Source organism: Paroedura picta, chromosome 12, assembly GCF_049243985.1.
Source record: "Paroedura picta isolate Pp20150507F chromosome 12, Ppicta_v3.0, whole genome shotgun sequence".
Taxonomy (NCBI): Eukaryota; Metazoa; Chordata; class Lepidosauria; order Squamata; family Gekkonidae; genus Paroedura; species Paroedura picta.
In genome coordinates, this window is record NC_135380.1 from 49,841,771 (window position 1) to 49,861,173 (window position 19,403).

The window sequence follows — 19,403 nt, forward strand, 5'->3', positions numbered from 1 at the left end:
TAGAGAACTCCATTCTAGACAGGACAGGTATGACATTAGTTCTCATCTAGCTAGTTGGGAGCGGAGAGATGCAGGAAACAGGAAGTTGTCCCTAAGAAACTCAGCTGAGCTTTAAAGGGACACTGTTGGAGAGAACAGAAAGGTGAGTGGTCAGTGTTTCTATGGTATGCCGTGTTCTCTTCCTGCATGCTGAGGCAAGACTTCAAGAAGCTTACATCATCTTCCTCTCCTCCATTTTACACAACTGGCCCAACGTCACTCAGCCAGTTTCCATGGCAAAGCAGGGATTCTGGGTTTGCCAGATTCTGGGTTTGCCAGCCACTAATGCAGTGCTCTAAGCATCATGGTGGTTCTCAACAGGGACAGATTCCCTGTTTTCAAAGAGAGCATTCTCTCTGTGAACTAGTTAACATATCCTTGTCATATTTTTTCCCACTGATCCCATTGGAGTTGAAAACAGATGAACCAATGGAAGCATAACAAGCTGGGCCAACTGTGTGCAGTTCTGGAGGCCTCACTTCAAGAAGGACGTCGATAAAATTGAAAGGGTACAGATGAGAGCGACGAAGATGATCTGGGGCCAAGGGACCAAGCCCTATGAAGATAGGTTGAGGGACTTGGGAATGTTCAGCCTGGAAAAAAGGAGGTTGAGAAGGGACATGATAGCCCTCTTTAAGTATTTGAAAGGTTGTCACTTGGAGGAGGGCAGGATGCTGTTTCTGCTGGCTGCAGAGGAGAGGACACGCAGTAATGGGTTTAAACTTCAAGTGCAACGATATAGGCTAGATATCAGGAAAAAGTTTTTCACAGTCAGAGTAGTTCAGCCATGATCTGCCATGGGCAGAAGAGGTTCTATCAACTGGTGGTTAACCTTCGTTCCTTTTCTACATGCATGTGCGCACACATGCACACACAAAAGAAAAGTTCTGTGGTCCTATGCAAAACTAAAACAAAGCAAAATGTCTATTACTTGGTGAAGAATTCAAAATCCAGCATATGTCACTTCTTCCTTTTGTAAAAATTAGTTTCAAGGTCCTGTGCAGGTAAATTAGGTCTGAAAACCTACGGGCAACGGCTGATGACATTTCAGAAGCCAGAATTCTCATTAGGCTTTCCAACAGTCATAGAATCATAGAATCATAGAGTTGGAAGGGGCCATACAGGCCATCTAGTCCAACCCCCTGCTCAAAGCAGGATCAGCCCAAAGCTCAGTCATTTATTCTTGCTAAACCAAGTCCAATGGCATCCTTGCTTTGGGTGAAAGGAAAGTGATAAAGCTACTGGGAAACCTAGGAACCCTACAACAATGCTAAAAACCACAATAACAAAATCCCTGAGCTACATGAACAAATCTTTCACTTATCTATGGCATTTGATTTTTAGGGCATTTCCGCACATCAGAAAAAATAGCATTACTCCAGCTTAATGGCATAGCACGAAACATATCGCGCCTCTCAGCCCCTCCTCACCTTTTTGGTCTCTCATTCTAGTTTGCCGTCTTTTCGTGCTTCTCACCCTGCACAAGTGCTGCTGGAAATGGTGGAAGACAGCAATGTGCTTTATATGCTCTCTTCTGCCTGTCAATCAAGCCAGGCAGCCAATCCCTCTTTCTCCATATTTTAAAGGTCCCATGATACCCGCTTTTTTTAAATTAGTAGTTCTCTGTTTAAACATCTATGCATCCAGTCCCAGATGCATAGTGCTTTTTGAATGCCACCCCTTATGGAATCATGAGTCTTGATACTTCAGAAAATTAATCTCATTCCTGATTTTGCGTTGGGGGAGATTTTAGAGAGGCATGCTTTGGGTTACAACTTTGGTGGGGGATTTTTTTGCATCAGCTGCACACTTGTCCACCGATTTGTTGCTCCAGGCATGTTGCCATTTTTAAAAAGACATTCCCATCCCTTGGAACAAGGGAGGAGGCGGGTGCGAGGGCGGGATGAGGCAAGCGCCTTTAGTGCATTTCAGCCTCCATACCTTCCCTCTGCTGGTTGCCTGCTGATTGGTCTCCTGTAGCTCGTGCTAAATAGGTGGGGGAATCCACTTTATGCAATTCCCCAACTAGCGCTTTAAAATGGAGGATGTAGCCAGCTGGTAATTGCCCAGATGCTGGATGTTGGCAACGTTATACGGAGGGGCTGGACTATGACTACGTAAGGTAAGCATTTCACTAAATTTAACGGGTGCAGAAATGCCCTTAGAGAAACTATTCCTGCTTTGATGAAAAAGGGTGACAATTCCTCCTCAGTAAGCCAGCTGAAACTTCCCATAGCAATTGAAAATACTCAGAATAATTTGTCAATTACATATCATGAGGAGTTGACTGAAGATGGCGCCGTAAAAGCTCTTAAGCCATGCCGAGGGTCAGGAGCATCTGCACCTGGCTGACCTGAGCAGATACGCAAATCTGCTCGCCGGTCGCCCCAGGAACCGGGAACGGCACCCTGAGGGTCCTACAGATCCGTGGGGAGGTAGGGATACCGAACTCCCCTGATCAACAGCGGCGTGTGCTCAAGGTCACGATGGCGCCCTTGTCGCAAACAACTTTTTAAGCTTGAAACGACCAGCTGAACCTACATTCTTCCCAGACCATCTTTTACCAGATTGACAGGAGCGCTGACAGAAGCTGAAGTTTACAACAGTAAGGATTGAAAGCTTTCTGGCTTCTCCCTTTCTTTTCCCACAAGCTCTCCCCCCCCCTCCTCAACCAATTTACAAGTGAATTCCCTCTTTCTTCGAGTGAGAGACTCCCAGCTAATTATACCCACTAACCAAACAAAGAAAGAGCTTTGAAGTGTTGTCGGTGAAAGGTCAGTGGGGGTTGCTGACTTGTTACGGAGATCGACAAACTGATAATTTGGGATCGCTCGTGCTCCCGCGAGACCTTACGAGACTTTCTGTTTATAATTTGTGACTGCCTAGAACTATGGAAAAATTAACTAAGGCACAGCTTTTCCATCTGCTATGCGAAGGGAACTCAAAGATACTAAAAGCAGTCAATAAGCTGGAAAAGGAAATCCGTGGGATTAAGGGGGAGCTTTTGGACGGAGCTGACGGTCTGGAGAGAGCGGAGGGGGAGAGAGCGAGGGATGTAAAAACCCAAAGTACCTTTGAAGAACCTGGGAAAACAGATTCAAGGAAGGAAAGCACCGAAAACCTGGAAATCTATTCAGAGCAGGAAGTGATTTGGATCAGCAAAATAAAAAGAGTCTATCCAAAAGCGACAGCACCCAGGAAGCAATCAGGAGATATTCCTGTGCGACCAGAGGAAGAGATCCAGATTGATAAAGTATACAGAGCCTACTCAAAGGCGACTGCAAGCAAGAATCAAGTAAGAGACTTCTTTGGCACTGACAGAAGGACAATCAGAAACACTCTACTATGGAAAAAAACACAATTTCACTTTCTGCGACCACCTGAAGGATGAGTTGAACAATGGAGTACTCTCCTGGCTTCCTGTGGGAAAGACAACAGCAGTAACTTTTAGGACAGGACCAATATATGAAGGGAACTGACTTTATATCATTTAAGACAATAATAGAATATATCCTTTTAATAGATTATACTCTCATATGTATTAACAACTACTCTGCTAAGAAAGATGGTAATAACTCCTAGATCAGGATCAATATGTGATGGGAATTGAATATGTATGTTAATATGTATGCTAAAAGAGGATGACAAACTATGCTTCATAGGTATTAACAAGACGGCAGTAGTAACTCCTAGGTCAGGGCCAATTTATGAAGGGGACTGACCTTATATCATTTAAGATAATAACAGAATATATTCTTATAATAGATCATATTCTCATATGTATTAACAATCACTTTGCTAAGAAAAATGGTAAAAACTCCTAGATTAGGAATAATATGTGATGGGAACTGAATATGTATGTTAAAAGAGATGGCAAACCATATCAGCTGGTCGCTTTTTTCTTAATTTTTCTGTAAATGCTTTATATAATAATAAATAATAAAACTATAAAAAAAATTACATATCATGAGATCAGTTTTTAAACTGTGTTCGGAAGAAGAGGTCAGTCTGTTTTGATGCTTGTCTTTTAATGCGTAGAGGCTAGAATTCTAGCAAGGATTCATGGACTGTACAAAGAAGCCACACTGCATCTTAGAATACCATGCAGAAATCAATGGTTGCTAACAAAAATGTGTTTTTCAAGATTAGCCTTAGAGCTTCAAACCTGTGTACATTTAAGAGCTGCTGGTGGTGGACTGTCAAGCCGCTGCTGACTTATGGACACCTGATAGAGTTTTCAAGGCAAGAGATGCTCTTAGCAAATGCTGGCAGGTGCTTGTGGGAATTGTAGTCCATGGGCATCTGGAGGGCCACAGTTTGCCCACCCCTCTTAGGTGACTGGCCACAGCCTGCCTGTGTGTGGCAACCTCTTGACCTGCTTGGTGGTCTCCCATCCAAATACTAACAAGGGCCAACCCTGCTTGGCTTCCAAGGTCTGATGAGATCAAGCTATCCTGGACAGTTAGCCCCACTGAAATCAGTGGGACTTACGTGAGACTAAACATGAATAGGGCTGGGATATACATAGGATCTGCAACGCTATTTGTAGCAATGCATTTTAATTCTCTCCAGTGGTATTATAAACTGTAGTTTGCTGAAGTTGGTGTTTTGTGAGAGGGGGGCTCTCTTTGGATTCAAATCCCACATAGTAACTTTTCTCAAAGTCCTGTTTGTGTGTAAAACGTCATCATGTTGCAGCCAACTTATATTGATCCCACAGAGTTGTCAAAGCAAGTAAGAAGCAGAGGCTGGTTTGCCTTCTTTGATGGCCTCTCATCCAAGTACTGAGCTTCTGAGCTCTGATGAGATTGGACTACACTATCCTTTTCTATGAGCCTCTTGTGGCGCAGAGTGATAAGGCAGCAGACATGCAGTCTGAAAGCTCTGTCCATGAGGTTGGGAGTTCAATCCCAGCAGCCGGCTCAAGGTTGACTCAGCCTTCCATCCTTCCGAGGTCGGTAAAATGAGTACCCAGCTTGCTGGGGGGTAAACGGTAATGACTGGGGAAGGCACTGGCAAACCACCCCGTATTGAGTCTGCCATGAAAACGCTGGAGGGCATCACCCCAAGGGTCAGACATGACCCGGTGCTTGCACAGGGGATACCTTGACATTTTTATCCTTTTCTACATCCCTCTCACCGACCTATGGACTGAAATCTGGTGATACTGAGTTATCTTAGTAAACCTAATCTTTCTGCCAAGTCTTTCAACCTGAATGGTGGGAAATGCCTGACCCTACCTGATTATGTGGCAAGCAGAAGGATATGATGATGTGACTTGAACCCACTAAACTAATTCAATGTATAATTCAAAGGGTAGGAAAACAACAATTAAGTCATTACTGTCCTGAAGATAAGTTTTTGCAATCAGTTACCTAAATATTACAATCTTGGTACTTTTACCCTTTTTTTGTATATTTAGGTAAAATAAACATGGTGTGAAGTTTTTTTTTCCTTCTGAGGACTTTTTAAATTCTTCTGGCTCAATGTGTTTGTTTTTTGAAAAGGCTACTGATGTTGGTGGTGGTGCTGGTGGGGACCCTGCTACCTTCTTCCACTCTGATCTTCCACTTCATCTCATCGGTCATAAGGGTTTCAGAGCTGAAATCACAGAGCTTGAAGGAGGCCTCGCCAGCTAGAAGGATGTTGGATGGCTTGAGGTTCCTGCAACAGATCAGAATATTTTTGTCAACAAAAAAGTGAGCACTCTTAATGGAACTTAGCTTTTGCACCACAAAATATTGTGCTCGAACACTGCAATGCACCATTGAAATGAACCATTGAAATGAACCATTGAAAAAATAATATTTTTTGTCCTACATAATACTGGACAGAAACATTGCAAAAAAAAAAAAGCAATGTTTTTTTCTCACCGATGGAAAATGCTTTGCTGATGAAGGTAAACCAAAACATCCACCATCTGCCCAAGGAATATCTGGATCACCTATAGAAAGAAATATATATACATGGGGAGATCCAATGTGTTTAGATTACAGCAAGATAGTCCTCAGCTTAACATTAAGATAAATTTCCTTGTGATAAAAAAGAGCAGCCGAAGGTTCACACTGTCCACTCTTGTGTCCCACTCTCCACCACTCCACCGTCCACCCTTGACCAAAGGCAAACAGCATCTGTAAAGTCCTTAAGGATGTGACTACATAATGTTTCACCCTGCATATTATCTTCATAGAGTTAAAACAGAATTTATAAATTCTGATATGGTGCTTGGGGCTTTCACAAACCGAACACCCAAAACAAGCCTAGTTCAAAGCCCCCAAACAAATCGACCAGTGGCTTACCTGTAACGGGATCCTTCTCCCCAGAGGAACGGAAGACATCCTTGGGTGTTATCCACCCCTGGCTTCAGGGAGGCAGAAACACTTTTCCCCCTTATACTATCCGTAGTGGGCGTGGCTTCTTCCCCAGTTCGGAACTGCCAAAGCTCCCAAAGAAACACTTCTAAAAAAACATTGCATAAAGCCACAAGACGTAGCCCATGTGGGGGAGGGGGAATCTTATAACATGAACTAAATAACATATTAACAGGCAACAGTAATAATTAAAGAGAGAGAGATAAACATTGATAGGGAGTTTCCTCTCATATCAACCTGTCCTGGTATGTCGCACCCCAATCTGACAGGCTGGCATCGGAGAATAACTCCACCTCTTGATCCAAGACAAAAGGTTTCCCCTCACTGAGGTGAGATACTTCTGTCCACCAGTGGAGGCTTGACTTGACTGTCACCAGGACCACTAGGGGTCTGTCTCTCTTGTTCATGTTCCACTGATGTGGATGAAGAAAGCCTTGAAGAAGTCTCGAATGTAGTCTGGCCCACCAGACCGTGTCCAGGCAAGAGATCATGAGGCCCATCAGCCTCACCAGGAACATTAGGGAAAATGAGGTGTTCTGAATGACCTGCAAGGCCAACAAGGTGATCTTCTGTATCCTCTTTTGGAAAGTAAATAGCCTGCTCTGACTGGTATTGATGACAACACCCAGATGCTCGAGACGTTGTGATAGGCTGAGATGGCTCTTCTGAATGTTAATTAAGAATCTGAACTTCTGTAGGACCTCGATGACTCTGTTTGTGCTGGTGATTGCCTGGTCCAAGATCACTGCCCTAATCAAGATATCATCTAAAAAGGGATGGACATGGATTTGTAGTGTCTTAGTAGAACCACAAGGTTGATTAATACTTTGGAAAAAACCCTTGGTGCCAATGACAGGCCAAATGAAACTGAAAATGGTTCTTGTCTATGCAGAATCTCAGCAGGCATCGATGATTTGACCTGATCAGTTCAGAGAGGATAGGAACTCTTAGGTTGTAGGGCCTCCGCGATTGATTGGAGTCTCCATTCAAATATTTTATGTTGGACAGAATGGTTGAGTCCTTGAAGTCCAATATTGCTTGCCAGCCCCTGTTGTGTTTTGGGACTGTGAAGAATACTGAATGTCTGGCCTTTCTTTTTTCCTCTTGTGGCACCGGATCTATGGCCACTAACTGGAGCAGATGTGAAATGGCTGCAAGAGTTCTTTGCCTTTTTTCGGCGTTCTTGCTTAGCGGGGATCAAATAAATCTTTCTGGTGGGCGATGGTGAAACTCTATGGCTTATCCCCGCATTACAACTTCTAGTGCCTGTTGATCTGAAATTTCTTGAAGCCAAATGTGCTTCAAGAAAGTAAAGGAAGTAAAACAGCCACCCTCCTCACTGGGAGACCGGTGTAATCAGTCCTTACTGTTATGTACCATACTTTGTTTTGTCAGATTTGACACTTTTATTAAACTTTGAAAAGAATCCTCCTCATCTAAATGATCTTCTATCCTGAGGCCAAGAAGACCTCTCATCTCTGCTTCTGTTGTAAGAACTTCAGGCACAAAAAGAATAGTGGGAATAGGGGCACCTGTAGCTTTTTCTGACAAACCTCGGCATATTCCCTTTCTTTTCTTTTGAAACTGTGAGCACCTTATCTAGGGCATCCCCAAATAGTCTGCCCCCCTTGGAACAGGTAAGCAGTGACAACTGCCTTAGAGTGAAGGTCCATTGGCCAGGCTCTGAGCCAAATAGCTCTCCTTGCTGCTGATGTATCAGCTATGTTGAGGGTGTCATCCATGGTGGTGTCAGCTACAAAGGAATTCGCCTAAAGAATCCTACTGGTACCCTCAGCTAGCCTTTTGTCCTTGTCCCCAATGAGCTGGACCATCTTGCAAGCCTATACAATATGTGCCCTAGAAATGACACAGGCAGCAGAAGAGGTACGAAGCACCGTAGCCGAGGCTTTGTGTGACATAGGTAATGCAAGTCCACCTTCCTGTCAAGGGGATCCTTGAGTGTCCCTTCATCATCCTCCGCCAAGAGGCCTGCTGGCTGTAAGGCCACCAAAGGGGCATCAGTGGCTGAGACCTGAAGAAACTGATCAATATAATCAGGCAACTCATATAACTTTCTAGCATAAGAAGGAAACTGTTTGTTAGCCATCAGCTTTACCCACTCCTTCCTAAATTGTCTCTTGAAATAGTCTGGCAATGAGAATATTCTCACTGAGGGAAGAACTCTGCTTTCCTATGGGAGAATCCTCATCCTCAGTTTGGCTTTACTGGGGGAATCCTCATCCTCATCTCTGATGGGGAGCCTGAGGTCTAAGGCTGCCAGTGTCCTCCCTAACAGCAAATTATACTCTTCTATTTTAAAGAACCTTTTAGATGGTTTTCTGTAGTTTTATATCCTCATCCCTTAAAAATTCAGTGTCCTCTTTGGATTGTGAGTTGCTGTCTGAGGATCTATCTGGAGTTGCTGTCTGTGAGTTGCTGTCTGAGGATCTACACAACCATCTGGGCTGTAACGCTGCTTTCTGGCCGCTTTAGTGAGCCAGGAACTTCTAGTCAGTGTATTATCAGACATATAATCTAGACGGGGGGGGGGGATGGAGAAGAGTCTGATCTGCCCCTGCTCTGTTGCCTGCACCCCACAGCCTGCCATATGGGAGGTAATTGTTTGGCAATAAAAGCATTAATAGCTGAAAGAAGGTAAGCAGAAACAGATGATTGCCCACCAGGCCTTACTGTTGCACCAGCTGCTTGCTCTGCATCACCATCACCAATTCCCATCACCACATCTCTGCTGCCGGAATCATGCTGTGGATCTATCATAAAATGGCCGCTGGAAACTCCTGCCTCAGATTCAAGATGGCACCTCACTGCATCCAAGGCCAACAATTTAGTGCGCTTTTCCTCATGGCCACTGCAATGTGCTCCAACTTGACATGGAACAGCCATAGATAGTATGTCCACCAGCCTAGGGAGCTCATTGTTCCTCTCCACTATCACATTGGAGGCATCATCCTCTGATAGGAAATTGTCGTACCTCCTCACCTCTATCCCCTAACCAAAACTAATGCTCAGGGGGTCTGAGTGCTAGCAGAATACTGCTTTCCTAATTGGGAAGCAAATAGGTTGCTCTGAAGAAGGAGGGAGGGGAAAGAAGAAAAGAAGGAGGGAGGTGTAGCAATATATGTTAGGAATCTTTATACTTGTGAAGAAATACAGGTACCCGAGCATGAAAGTTCAGTTGAGTGTATTTGAGTAAATATAAAAGTAGGAAATTAGAGTGGTATTATTGTGGGTGTCTGCTATAGACCACCAAGCTAGTCGGAGGACTTGAATGAGATACTGCTAGACCAAATTACACAATTTTCAAAAAAGGGGGAAACAGTGGTCATGGGTGACTTCAATTAACCAGATATCTGTTGGAAGACCAACTCTGCTAAAAATGCAAACTCCGTTAAATTCTTAACTTGTCTTGCCGACAGCTTAATTTCCCAGAAAGTAAGAGGGGAACCAGAGGCTCTGCTATTTTAGACTTGATTCTCATCAGTAGGGAAGAACTGGTAGATGAGGTGGAAGCAGTGGGCACACTTGGTAGCAGTGATTTTGGAATTTTCAATCGTGGGAAAGAGAAAACGTTTATGTAGTCGTACGTATAGACTGGACTTCAGGAAAGCTGATGTTCACAGACTTAAAGAGAAGAAGAAGAAGAAGAAGAAGAAGAAGAAGAAGAAGAAGAAGAAGAAGAAGAAGAAGAAGAAGAAGAAGAGTTGGTTCTTATATGCCACTTTTCCCTACCCGAAGGAGGCTCAAAGAGGCTTACAGTCACCTACCCATTCCGTATGTTGTGGAGAGTCCCATGGTCAGAAAGACTTAAAGAGATGGGAGTCCAAGAGGGCTGGGAGTTTTAAGAAAGTGAACTACTGAAGGCTCAATCACAAACAATTCCCTTGAGAAGAAAAGATGGAAGGAGCCTAAGGAAGCCAAGCTGGCTCCATAAGCAGTTGTTCAAAAGATTTGAGGAATAAAAAAGAGTCATTTAGGAAATGGAAGGAAGGCCTTATTACAAGGATGAGTATAAACAAATACTCAATAATTGTAGGGGGAGTTTTAGAAAAGCTAAAGCTCAATATGAGCTCAGGCTAGCAAGAAATGCTAAACATAACAAAAAAGGCTTCTTTAGTTATATTTCAAGCAAGAAAAAGAATAGGTATACCATAGTACCACTGCGAGGACAAGAAACTGCAATTATAACAGACTAGAAAATAAGCCCGCTGTAGGCTAAATACAGCGGGCGCTAGCGGGGCCGTGGCCTTTTGATTTTCCCAAAGCAAATTTTATCTGATGTACTTATTAAATCTGTCTTGCATAAGAGTCCATACTAATGATAGCCAAAAAGGCTCTAAGAACTTGCAACTCACCCTGCCTTCCTCCCTGGTTTTGCAGCTTCTTCTCAGTAAGTCCTCCTCCACAATAGACTCAGATACTGCCAACCAGCTGTGTCCAATATAACGAATGTCTGGTTAGACTCAGCCTATCGGCTTGTCCTATGATAAGGATTCCTAGGTCCTTCAACATTGCCAGTGGGGAATGAGGTACATGTTTTGGGAATGAAGAGCCGGGGCGTTGGGCGTTGCGGGGCTCCCAAGGGCTGTCAGCGGAGGCGAGGTCGGCAGCGGGTGGCATTTTGAGGCGGCAGCGGGCCTGTGAGTACGGCCGTGGGGCGGCCTACCTGGGCGTTGCGGCAGGAGCACAGGCCTGGGGCGTTGGCCACGGCGGGTGTTGGGCCTCCTGAGGCGCGACGGCAGAGGCGAGGGCGGCAGCGGTCGGCGTAGGGATGCAGCGACGAGCCCGTGAGTACAGAGCGAGGTCGGGGCGAGTTCCTGGCGGCGGCAGGGGTGGCTGGCCGTGGCGTAGAGGAGAAGAGTTGGCCGTGGAGAAGGGTTGATGGGACGGGAAAGGATGGGGATCCCGGCGTTGGGGGTGGGAAGGGTGCGGAGAGCATCCGTGGGCGCGTTTTTGGTTGAGGGGAGGGAAGTGGCAGTTGCCAGGGGCGGGAAGGGCTGCCGTTGCCACCAGGGAAAGGAGGTTTTAGTGGCTGCAGCAACATGGGGGCATTCTCCTCCCTGGCAGCCACCCCTGTCCTCGAGCGACCGACCTTCTGGAGGGTCGAGCGGCAAGGATGGCCACTCGGGAGGAGCGCGGAGTCTGCGGGATGGTGTTTGGGAGACGGGCCAAGTGGCCCTGGAGTGCCACTCGGAGGAGTGAATCAGGAGCCGCTTTTTATCCCGGACAGCGCCCGCCCACTCTTCTCCCACTTAGCCCTTACCTTTTTATTTAATACTGCAGAGCGGTTTAAAGATGATGAAGAAAGGGCTGAACTGCTTATCTCCTATTTCTCCTCAGTCTTCTCTTGTGAGGGAAATAGTGATTATGTGGCTAAAATGTAATACAACACGGGGGACGGGAATGGTGGCCTAGGATCACTGTTGGAACAGTCCACAAACACCTAGTTTCTTTAAATGAAACAAAGTCTTCTGGGCCAGATGAACTGCATCCAAGGGTACTAAAAGAACTTGCAGATGTCATCTCTGAACCCCTGTCCATTATTGATTCAATAAAAATTAATCAATCTGGCCTTTGTGAGTGGGGCAAGGAACAGGGTGCAAATGTCCCCAAAATGCAGCCCCTTCTCAGAAGCACAGAGGTGATGCTTTGGGGCCAAAGGTTTTGTCAATACAACAAAAAAACCACACCACAAGGGCAGCAGGGTCTCTGAGAGAAGGACATTTTATTTTGGAGGGAGGGAGTGTGTATGTGTGGGTGTGGAGGGGGGGAAACAGACTTGAAAGAAGTAAAAACAAAAAAATGTATCCCTTGGATAGTTGATTCCAACTGAGGTCTTTGCCCTTCCCTGGCAGTGAACTTGTCTGGATCTGGCAACCTCACCCCCCCCCCCCGCCATCCCCTTCCAGCAGCCACCGCCGCGCCACCACGAGGCCGCCGCGCCACCACGAGGACCCGCCATTCAACCGCTCCTCACCCTGCAATCGTCGCCGCCCCATTCGCCCGCCTCCTTTCCTGGCCGCAAAGCCCAGAGTCCTCTGTCGGAGGGCCCAGGGGGAGAGGGTTTCGTCGCCAGGAAAACAGATGGCGCACCTGCTGCCCCAGCTCCTTTCCTGGGCGCCGGGAAGGGCGGACAAGTATAAAAAGCGGTGCGCACTTCAGACCATTCCACTGCCTTGTGCTGACGAGCCTTACCGCCGAAGACGGCTGCGGCTCCTTTAAGAAGCATTTGTCTCTCATCTAAGGTGGCGCGTTCTGCAATGACGTTTGAGTGGCGAACTAACACATATGCGTTGCTCCTCTGCTGTATATTTTGCTGGAGTTCTACATGCAACCCCCCCCCCAATGAAAAAGAATAAAAATTAAAATGTGACACATGCACTCAAATAAAGAGCAAGGGGGGAACCAGATAATTGAAAGGGTTCTGAATAGACTTGCGATTATGCGTTGCTACTCAACATTCTCCATTTTTAAAAAACACCCCCCCCGTCCCCCGGAAGCCATGGAGGCGGGACCAGGGGAGGGGCATCTCCGTGGCGAAATGAGTACTGATGACACCTCCTCACTGAAACCTAACGGGTGATTGCGCCATCTGTCGTGATTTTGCCCAGGGGAATGCAGTTTAACCGATTTCCCTACTTCCGCTATAAATTGGCAGATGGAGCGAAACTGGGACGGGAGGCTGAGGGCATCATCTGAAACCATGATTTTAAAGCAAGAGCATCTGGTAAGGATTTCGCTGAAATTTCCTTGTGTGAAATGGCTCTGAATAAAATGAAGTTCAATAGGGACACATGTAAAGTTCTGCAGTTAGGTAGGAAAAACCAAATACACCAATATAAGATGGGGGAGACTTGTCTTGGCAGTAGCATGTGCAAAAAGGATCTAGGAGTCTTAGTAGACCATACATTGAACATGAGTCAGCAGTGTGACTCAGTGGCTAAAAAGGCAAATGGGATTTGGGGCTGTATCAAACAGAGTATCGTGTCCAGATCACGGGAGGTGATGGTACCGCTGTACTCTGCTCTGGTTCGGCCTCACTTGGAGTACTGTGTTCAGTATTGGGCACCCCAGTTGAAGAGGGATGTTGACAAACTGGAACATGTCCAGAGGAGGGCAACAAAGATGGTGAGGGATTTGGAGACCAAGACATATGAAGAAAGGTTGGGGGAGCTTGATCTGTTTAGCCTAGAGAGGAGACGACTGAGAGGGGATCTGATAACCATCTTCAAGTATTTAAAAGGGTGCCATATGGAGGATGGAGCAGAATTGTTCTCTCTTGCCCCAGAGGAACAGACCAGAACGAATGGGATGAAATTAATTCAAAAGAAATTCTGTTTAAACATCCAGAAGAAGTTCCTGACAGTTAGAGCGGTTTCTCAGTGAAACAGGCTTCCTTGGGAAGTGGTGGATTCTCTATCTTTGGAAATTTTTAAACAGAGGCTAGATAGCCATCTGACGGAGAGGGCGATACTGTGAAGGTTCAGGGGGTGGCAGGTTACAGTAGATGAGCGATTGGGATGTGAGTGTCCTGCATAGTGCAGGGGGTTGGACTAGATGACCCAGGAGGTCCCTTCCAACTCTATTATTCTATGATTCTATGATTCTAACTGGAGAATAGTTAAAGCCAGAGAAAATAGAAGAGGAAAAAGATACTAAGCCTGTTTGCGCTCTGAAAGAAGGCTGCTCTCACTCTAAGGGGCAGAAGAGAACTGGAGAAGAAGCCACGCCCACTACAGATAGTATGAGGGGGGGAAAGTGTTTCTGCTTCCCTCAAGCCAGGGGTGGATAACACCCAAGGATATGTTCTGTCTTTGAGGGGAGGGGGGGAGAACAGTTTGGTTTGAGCTGGTCTGTTCCCCCCTCTTTCCAAGGTGGGGGAGCAAAAGAGACTGCTAAAATTTCAGGCTGAAAGCAGACAGCTAAAATGGGTGCAAGGCTCAAGTTCCTGTATCTACATGCTCTTGCTATGACTACTGTGAGTCCATTTGATAGGTCTACCAGCTTCAAAGCCCGTTCCTAAGAATGGGCCTTGAAAGGGCTCCCACCTGGCCAGGCAGCTAAAGGTGGCTATTCTAACTTGGACAGCCAGACACGTCCCACCCCCTAGGCTGTTTCATAAATACATAGAGGAACAACAATGGATAAGGATGTCTTTGCTTTCAGTATTTGCCTTGCTCTGTAGTGGCTGGGATGGGACAACAAGGGATCAGAAGGTGGGGAGGGCAGGGTTGGTATCTGCCACCTCTGCCATTCTGTCGGGAGGGGGAGGAGGCAGTAAATCTGTTCGGTCTAGGCTTGGGTCATCTCCCTGTCCTTTGAACCCAGGCAGGGATGTTATGTATGGCAGGTAGTTGTGTTTTGAGAAACATGAGAAGAAATGGGAAGAGTGTCATCTTGAGTTTTGGGCCTGGATTTAGAATTGGGGGGAGGGAGCGTGTTTGGAGATATAGGGCTGCTTGAGTAGGCATGCTTTAATCTTAGCAAGAAACTGGAGAAATCTTGGGTCATTTGTTCCTGAATAAAGAGATTTATTCTTCCAAAAGTCTGCCTATTGGGAATATCAACAGGAACCTCACAGCAAGTCATTTCAGCTATCGATTTTTCTCCCTCACAGTTAGACTTCTGCAACTACAGAAATCCACATGCCTTTTCACACGATCAGCCCTGAAGTAAATACATATATATATATTTAAAGATTTTACACCAAGGGGGAGGAGTGTCGGCTAAAGTCAAGATGGCTTAATAAACACGCTTATTAAGAAATCTCTTGATGATTGAGATTAATGAGCCATTCACCCCACAAAAAATCAGCAATGTAACACAACCTGGGCTTTATCCTCTGCATCAGAATATATCCTCTGCAATCCCAAGGAGAAATATCAGAGAGAAAAAAGAAGATGCAGTGTGCAAGCACAGCATTCAAATTAAGCCATACCAGCTTGAGTACAATAAAAACTGAGAGTATGCTGCATGTGCAGAAAAGACATTTGTCATCTATACGGTAGTAAACAGTGCCTCCAAAGTAAAACAACTGCCTTACAGTTCGCTTTCTGCAAACAAAAAAGCTCCAGCCTAATAACAAAATCTGAGAAATCTCTGATTTGCCATTGGCAAACCCATTTAGCATATGGGTTAAAAAATGCCCCAGGAGTGTGTTTGGAAAGCTCTGGTCCAGAGAACCATTTTTAAGAGCCTTTCCTGACAGCATGAAGACCTTTCCCAACCATGTTCAGAACATTCATTGCACCATAGAAAAATGCCACAAATATCAAAAACGTTAATATTTTCCTTTTAAATTAATGTAAGTTTTAATTGTCTAATATCTTAGATACAAACCATTACTTTCATTCTCCCAATTTTTTAAAACAATTATAGCTTTGTAAATGGACCTCAGTGGTCGTAGTGGTTCAATATGCAAAAAGGAAGATGCAAAAGAAACAGTTTGCCTCAAGTCAAAGTGTGTTTTCAATCTCTGGATCTTTTATTATCGTGAAACCCAATGATTTCTGCCATGACAAATTTATGGGATTTTTTTCTTACCATAAGACACACTGGAATTTGGCTTGAGGGAGAAATGCAACATGCATAAAGTTTTTTACAATGCTGTCTTAACATAATCTGTATTTTTACCCAGTCTGGAATGTTTTCGTACTTCTGCCTTTTTGCCATGACCAGAGTGGAAAGATCCCCTTGATCTGAGTGATGCATCACCAGACAAAGGAAGAGGGACGAGATCTGCAGCAGAATGAAAATCAAGACCATCACGTTGCTTACCCCGGACGTTCTCATAGAAAGTCTTCCCTCACTCCCGTCTAATTCAAGAAAGAAAATTAGTTTAAGCTTTTCCAAATGTCAATAACCACTGGACTCAATTAACTTAAGGAATCTAATTCGGTAGGACTGGGTTGTAAAGGGGGAGGGGAATAAGCTTGCTGTCAGAATGAAATCTTTTCAAGCAGGTAACCGTGTTGGTCTGAAGCAGCAGAACAAATTCAGGCACCTTTAAGACCAACCAGGTTTTATTCAAGGGATGAGCTTTTGTGTGCACGCACACTTCTTCAGATACAATGTCATGATGTTCATTTTTTTTAGATAGTGGCAACAGTTTAGATTAGAAGACTTCTGCAGACATACTCGTTTTCTACATGGACGGTGTTTTATTTTATGTTGTTTTATAATATGGGAGAACATTCACGATTTCAAATTGGATGAATTGGTTCCTTCCAGCAGTAGAATGTCATGTCAGTCTGCTGCTCAGCTCACACTTATGTTTGGGTTCGAGCCTCAGTTTCCAAATACCCTCCTCACTGAAGCACAGTGCTCCACAAGTCACTCATGACTACGTTGTTCACCAGTCTGGAATGGCTGTTTAAGCGTGTCCATGTTTACTTGGGAAGGGAGACTGATAAGGCATAGCTCGAGCTCGTCAGAACTCAGAAGCTAAGCAGGGTCAGTACTTGGATGGGAGACCACCAAAGAAGATTTGTGCAGGAAGGCTGTGGCCAGCCATCTCTGCTTCTCACTTGCCATGACACTGGGGCCACCATAACTCAGTTTCCAGTGAATTGACAGCATTTTAGAATCATAGAATCATAGAGTTGGAAGGGGCCATACAGGCCATCTAGTCCAACCCCCTGCTCAATGCAGGATCAGCCCAGAGCATCCTAAAGCATCGAAGAAAAGTGTGCATCCAACCTTTGCTTGAAGACTGCCAGTGAGGGGGAGCTCACCACCTCCTTAGGCAGCCCATTCCACTACTGAACTACTCTGACTGTGAAATTTTTTCCCCTGATATCCAGCCTATATCATTGTACTTGTAGTTTAAACCCATTACTGCGCGTCCTTTCCTCTGCAGCCAACGGAAACAGCATCCTGCCCTCCTCCAAGTGACAACCTTTCAAATATTTAAAGAGGGCTATCATGTCCCCTCTCAACCTCCTTTTCTCCAGGCTGAACATTCCCAAGTCCCTCAACCTATCTTCATAGGGCTTGGTCCCTTGGCCCCAGATCATCCTCGTCGCTCTCCTCTGTACCCTTTCAATTTTATCTACGTCCTTCTTGACGTATTACACACACAATGTCCCTTCAATGACTTCAATGAAACTTACTCTCAAACAAGTAAACAAAGGTGTGTGCGTTTAAGAGATGCCATTTCACACTTACTTTCTTGTCCCAGATGATAAACATTTCTTTGTAGGCACAGATGTTTCGATGCTTCACTTTCAGCAAGACCATTGCCTGCCAGGAAGACAACAAGTGAGAAAACTGTCTATGATGCAGTGTCAGGCAATGGGTCCAGCAAAACTGGTGGGTTGGTATTAGCCCCAGCTACCAAGGCCTTCTGTGTGATACCATCAAAACTATAGCAACCTGAATCCATGCATATTCTTGTAGTCCTACTGAGTTTAATGGGATTTATTCCTGTGTAACTGTAAACAGGATCATACTCTATCTTGTTCTTTTGTCAAAGAAACTGAAGACTAGATATCTTTTCCAAGCACAGCCAGATCAATGGCTTGGCTGGTTTGTTCTTCCCACAACCAGAAGGAACCATTTTCAAATTATTTGGGAGTGTGAATTAGAATTCAGGAATGAGGGCAGCCCACTTGAGAAGCAGGTGTCTGTCTTGGTCCAACTGTGGACACATAAGTGATGCAGCCAGTCACTGGTGCTCTTGTTAATATGAATGGGTTTAACATACTCCACTTCTTCCACTGGTTCTTCAGTCCTTAAGGAACAAACACAGTCACAGAACTTGGTCAACTGGTTATGATGATGTCATTACTTGTAGATACTTCTTTTACCATCTATACTAGATGGGCATACCCATATGGCTGCCCTTATTATAGGAAAATAAAGAAGTTTGCATTTTAAAACAAAAAAATCTAATTGACAAAAAGAGAGAAGCTTTGAAATAATCAGTACACGTTAACCCTGTTTAGGAAGGTACAATTAGTATATACTAGTAAAAAACAGCAGAGTGCCGAGAGTTGCTAAAATAACTGTTTTCCCCACTTTGTGGCAGGTGCCAGAAAGAGGCTTGTCTGTCCTATTGTCCTGCTTCTAGATTGTGCACCCCTCTGCTGGTTCCCACTAGAACCCCAGGACCCCTGGCTGGCCCTGTGGTCTGAGTGGCATGCAGTTCCACCACTCTGTTGTGCCCTGCAGTCCTGTCCCCCCACCCCCCGCATGCACATACACACTGGCATGCTGCACAAGCAGACAGGGTCAGGTGTGTAATACACAACATAAGCGAGGAGCAAATACCTCTCTGAGAGCATTGTTTGCTTGATTTTCATCAATGCATTCAACCTGTACCAAATGAGAAGAGAAGAAGACATCTTGTGAAAGCAAAACAAAACAGAGAATTGCCAAGAGCCTTCATCTGACCTGTCCCTTCAGATAAAAAATGCAAGCATTTACAATGCCCAGGATAATCTATTTAAAGTGTATTTATTTACTTATTTAATTTTTAGTCGGCTTTCCTTACTGGGACTCGAGGGAGTGGCATTCATTAGACAATGCAAAAGGATTAGGGCTGCGGAATTACCCAGAAACCTAAAAAACTGAACTGGATCAAAGCCAAAGTATTAACATGATACAATAAATGAGTCAAAATTACACAGCAGGATCCAGCTTCTTGGAGAATATACTTGATACGAATAATAGATATCAGAGTCCCTAATAATTCCTCCAAATGTCTGTGTGAATTGTTTTGTACAGTGCTATCCTATCGTCATCCCCCTTGAACAATTCAGGTTTGCATAGTTTGCTAAAAGCCAGACAAGGGAGAGCCCTCCTGATCTCCTAAGGAAGAACACTCTTCAATGTGTAGGCCACCACACAGCAGGCCTGGGTATGGACAGGTGCACGTTTTGCACATTTGCAGGTTAGCACTTGCCATGCACACCTGAGCATGCCGGTTCCAAGCCAGCAGGACAAAGGGGGTCAGGGATCCCAATATTGAGGGGA

The 19,403-nt window shown here is 45.0% G+C and overlaps 1 protein-coding gene across 5 annotated transcripts in view; it reads right to left on the bottom strand.

The window, feature by feature from the left end:
- Positions 1-19,403, bottom strand: part of STKLD1 (serine/threonine kinase like domain containing 1) — a 73,357-nt gene that overhangs the window by 47,010 nt on the left and 6,944 nt on the right. For 4 of the 5 annotated variants that reach the window (XM_077306746.1, XM_077306750.1, XM_077306745.1 and 1 more), the window contains exons 3-7: positions 18,699-18,743; positions 17,595-17,669; positions 16,062-16,166; positions 5,913-5,983; positions 5,588-5,703 (exon numbers count right to left, since the gene is read on the bottom strand). In XM_077306746.1, coding sequence (XP_077162861.1) covers positions 5,588-5,703; positions 5,913-5,983; positions 16,062-16,166; positions 17,595-17,669; positions 18,699-18,743 — 412 coding nt within the window. The remainder of the gene's footprint in view (positions 1-5,587; positions 5,704-5,912; positions 5,984-16,061; positions 16,167-17,594; positions 17,670-18,698; positions 18,744-19,403) is intronic. The other variant, XM_077306749.1, reaches the window with a different exon arrangement.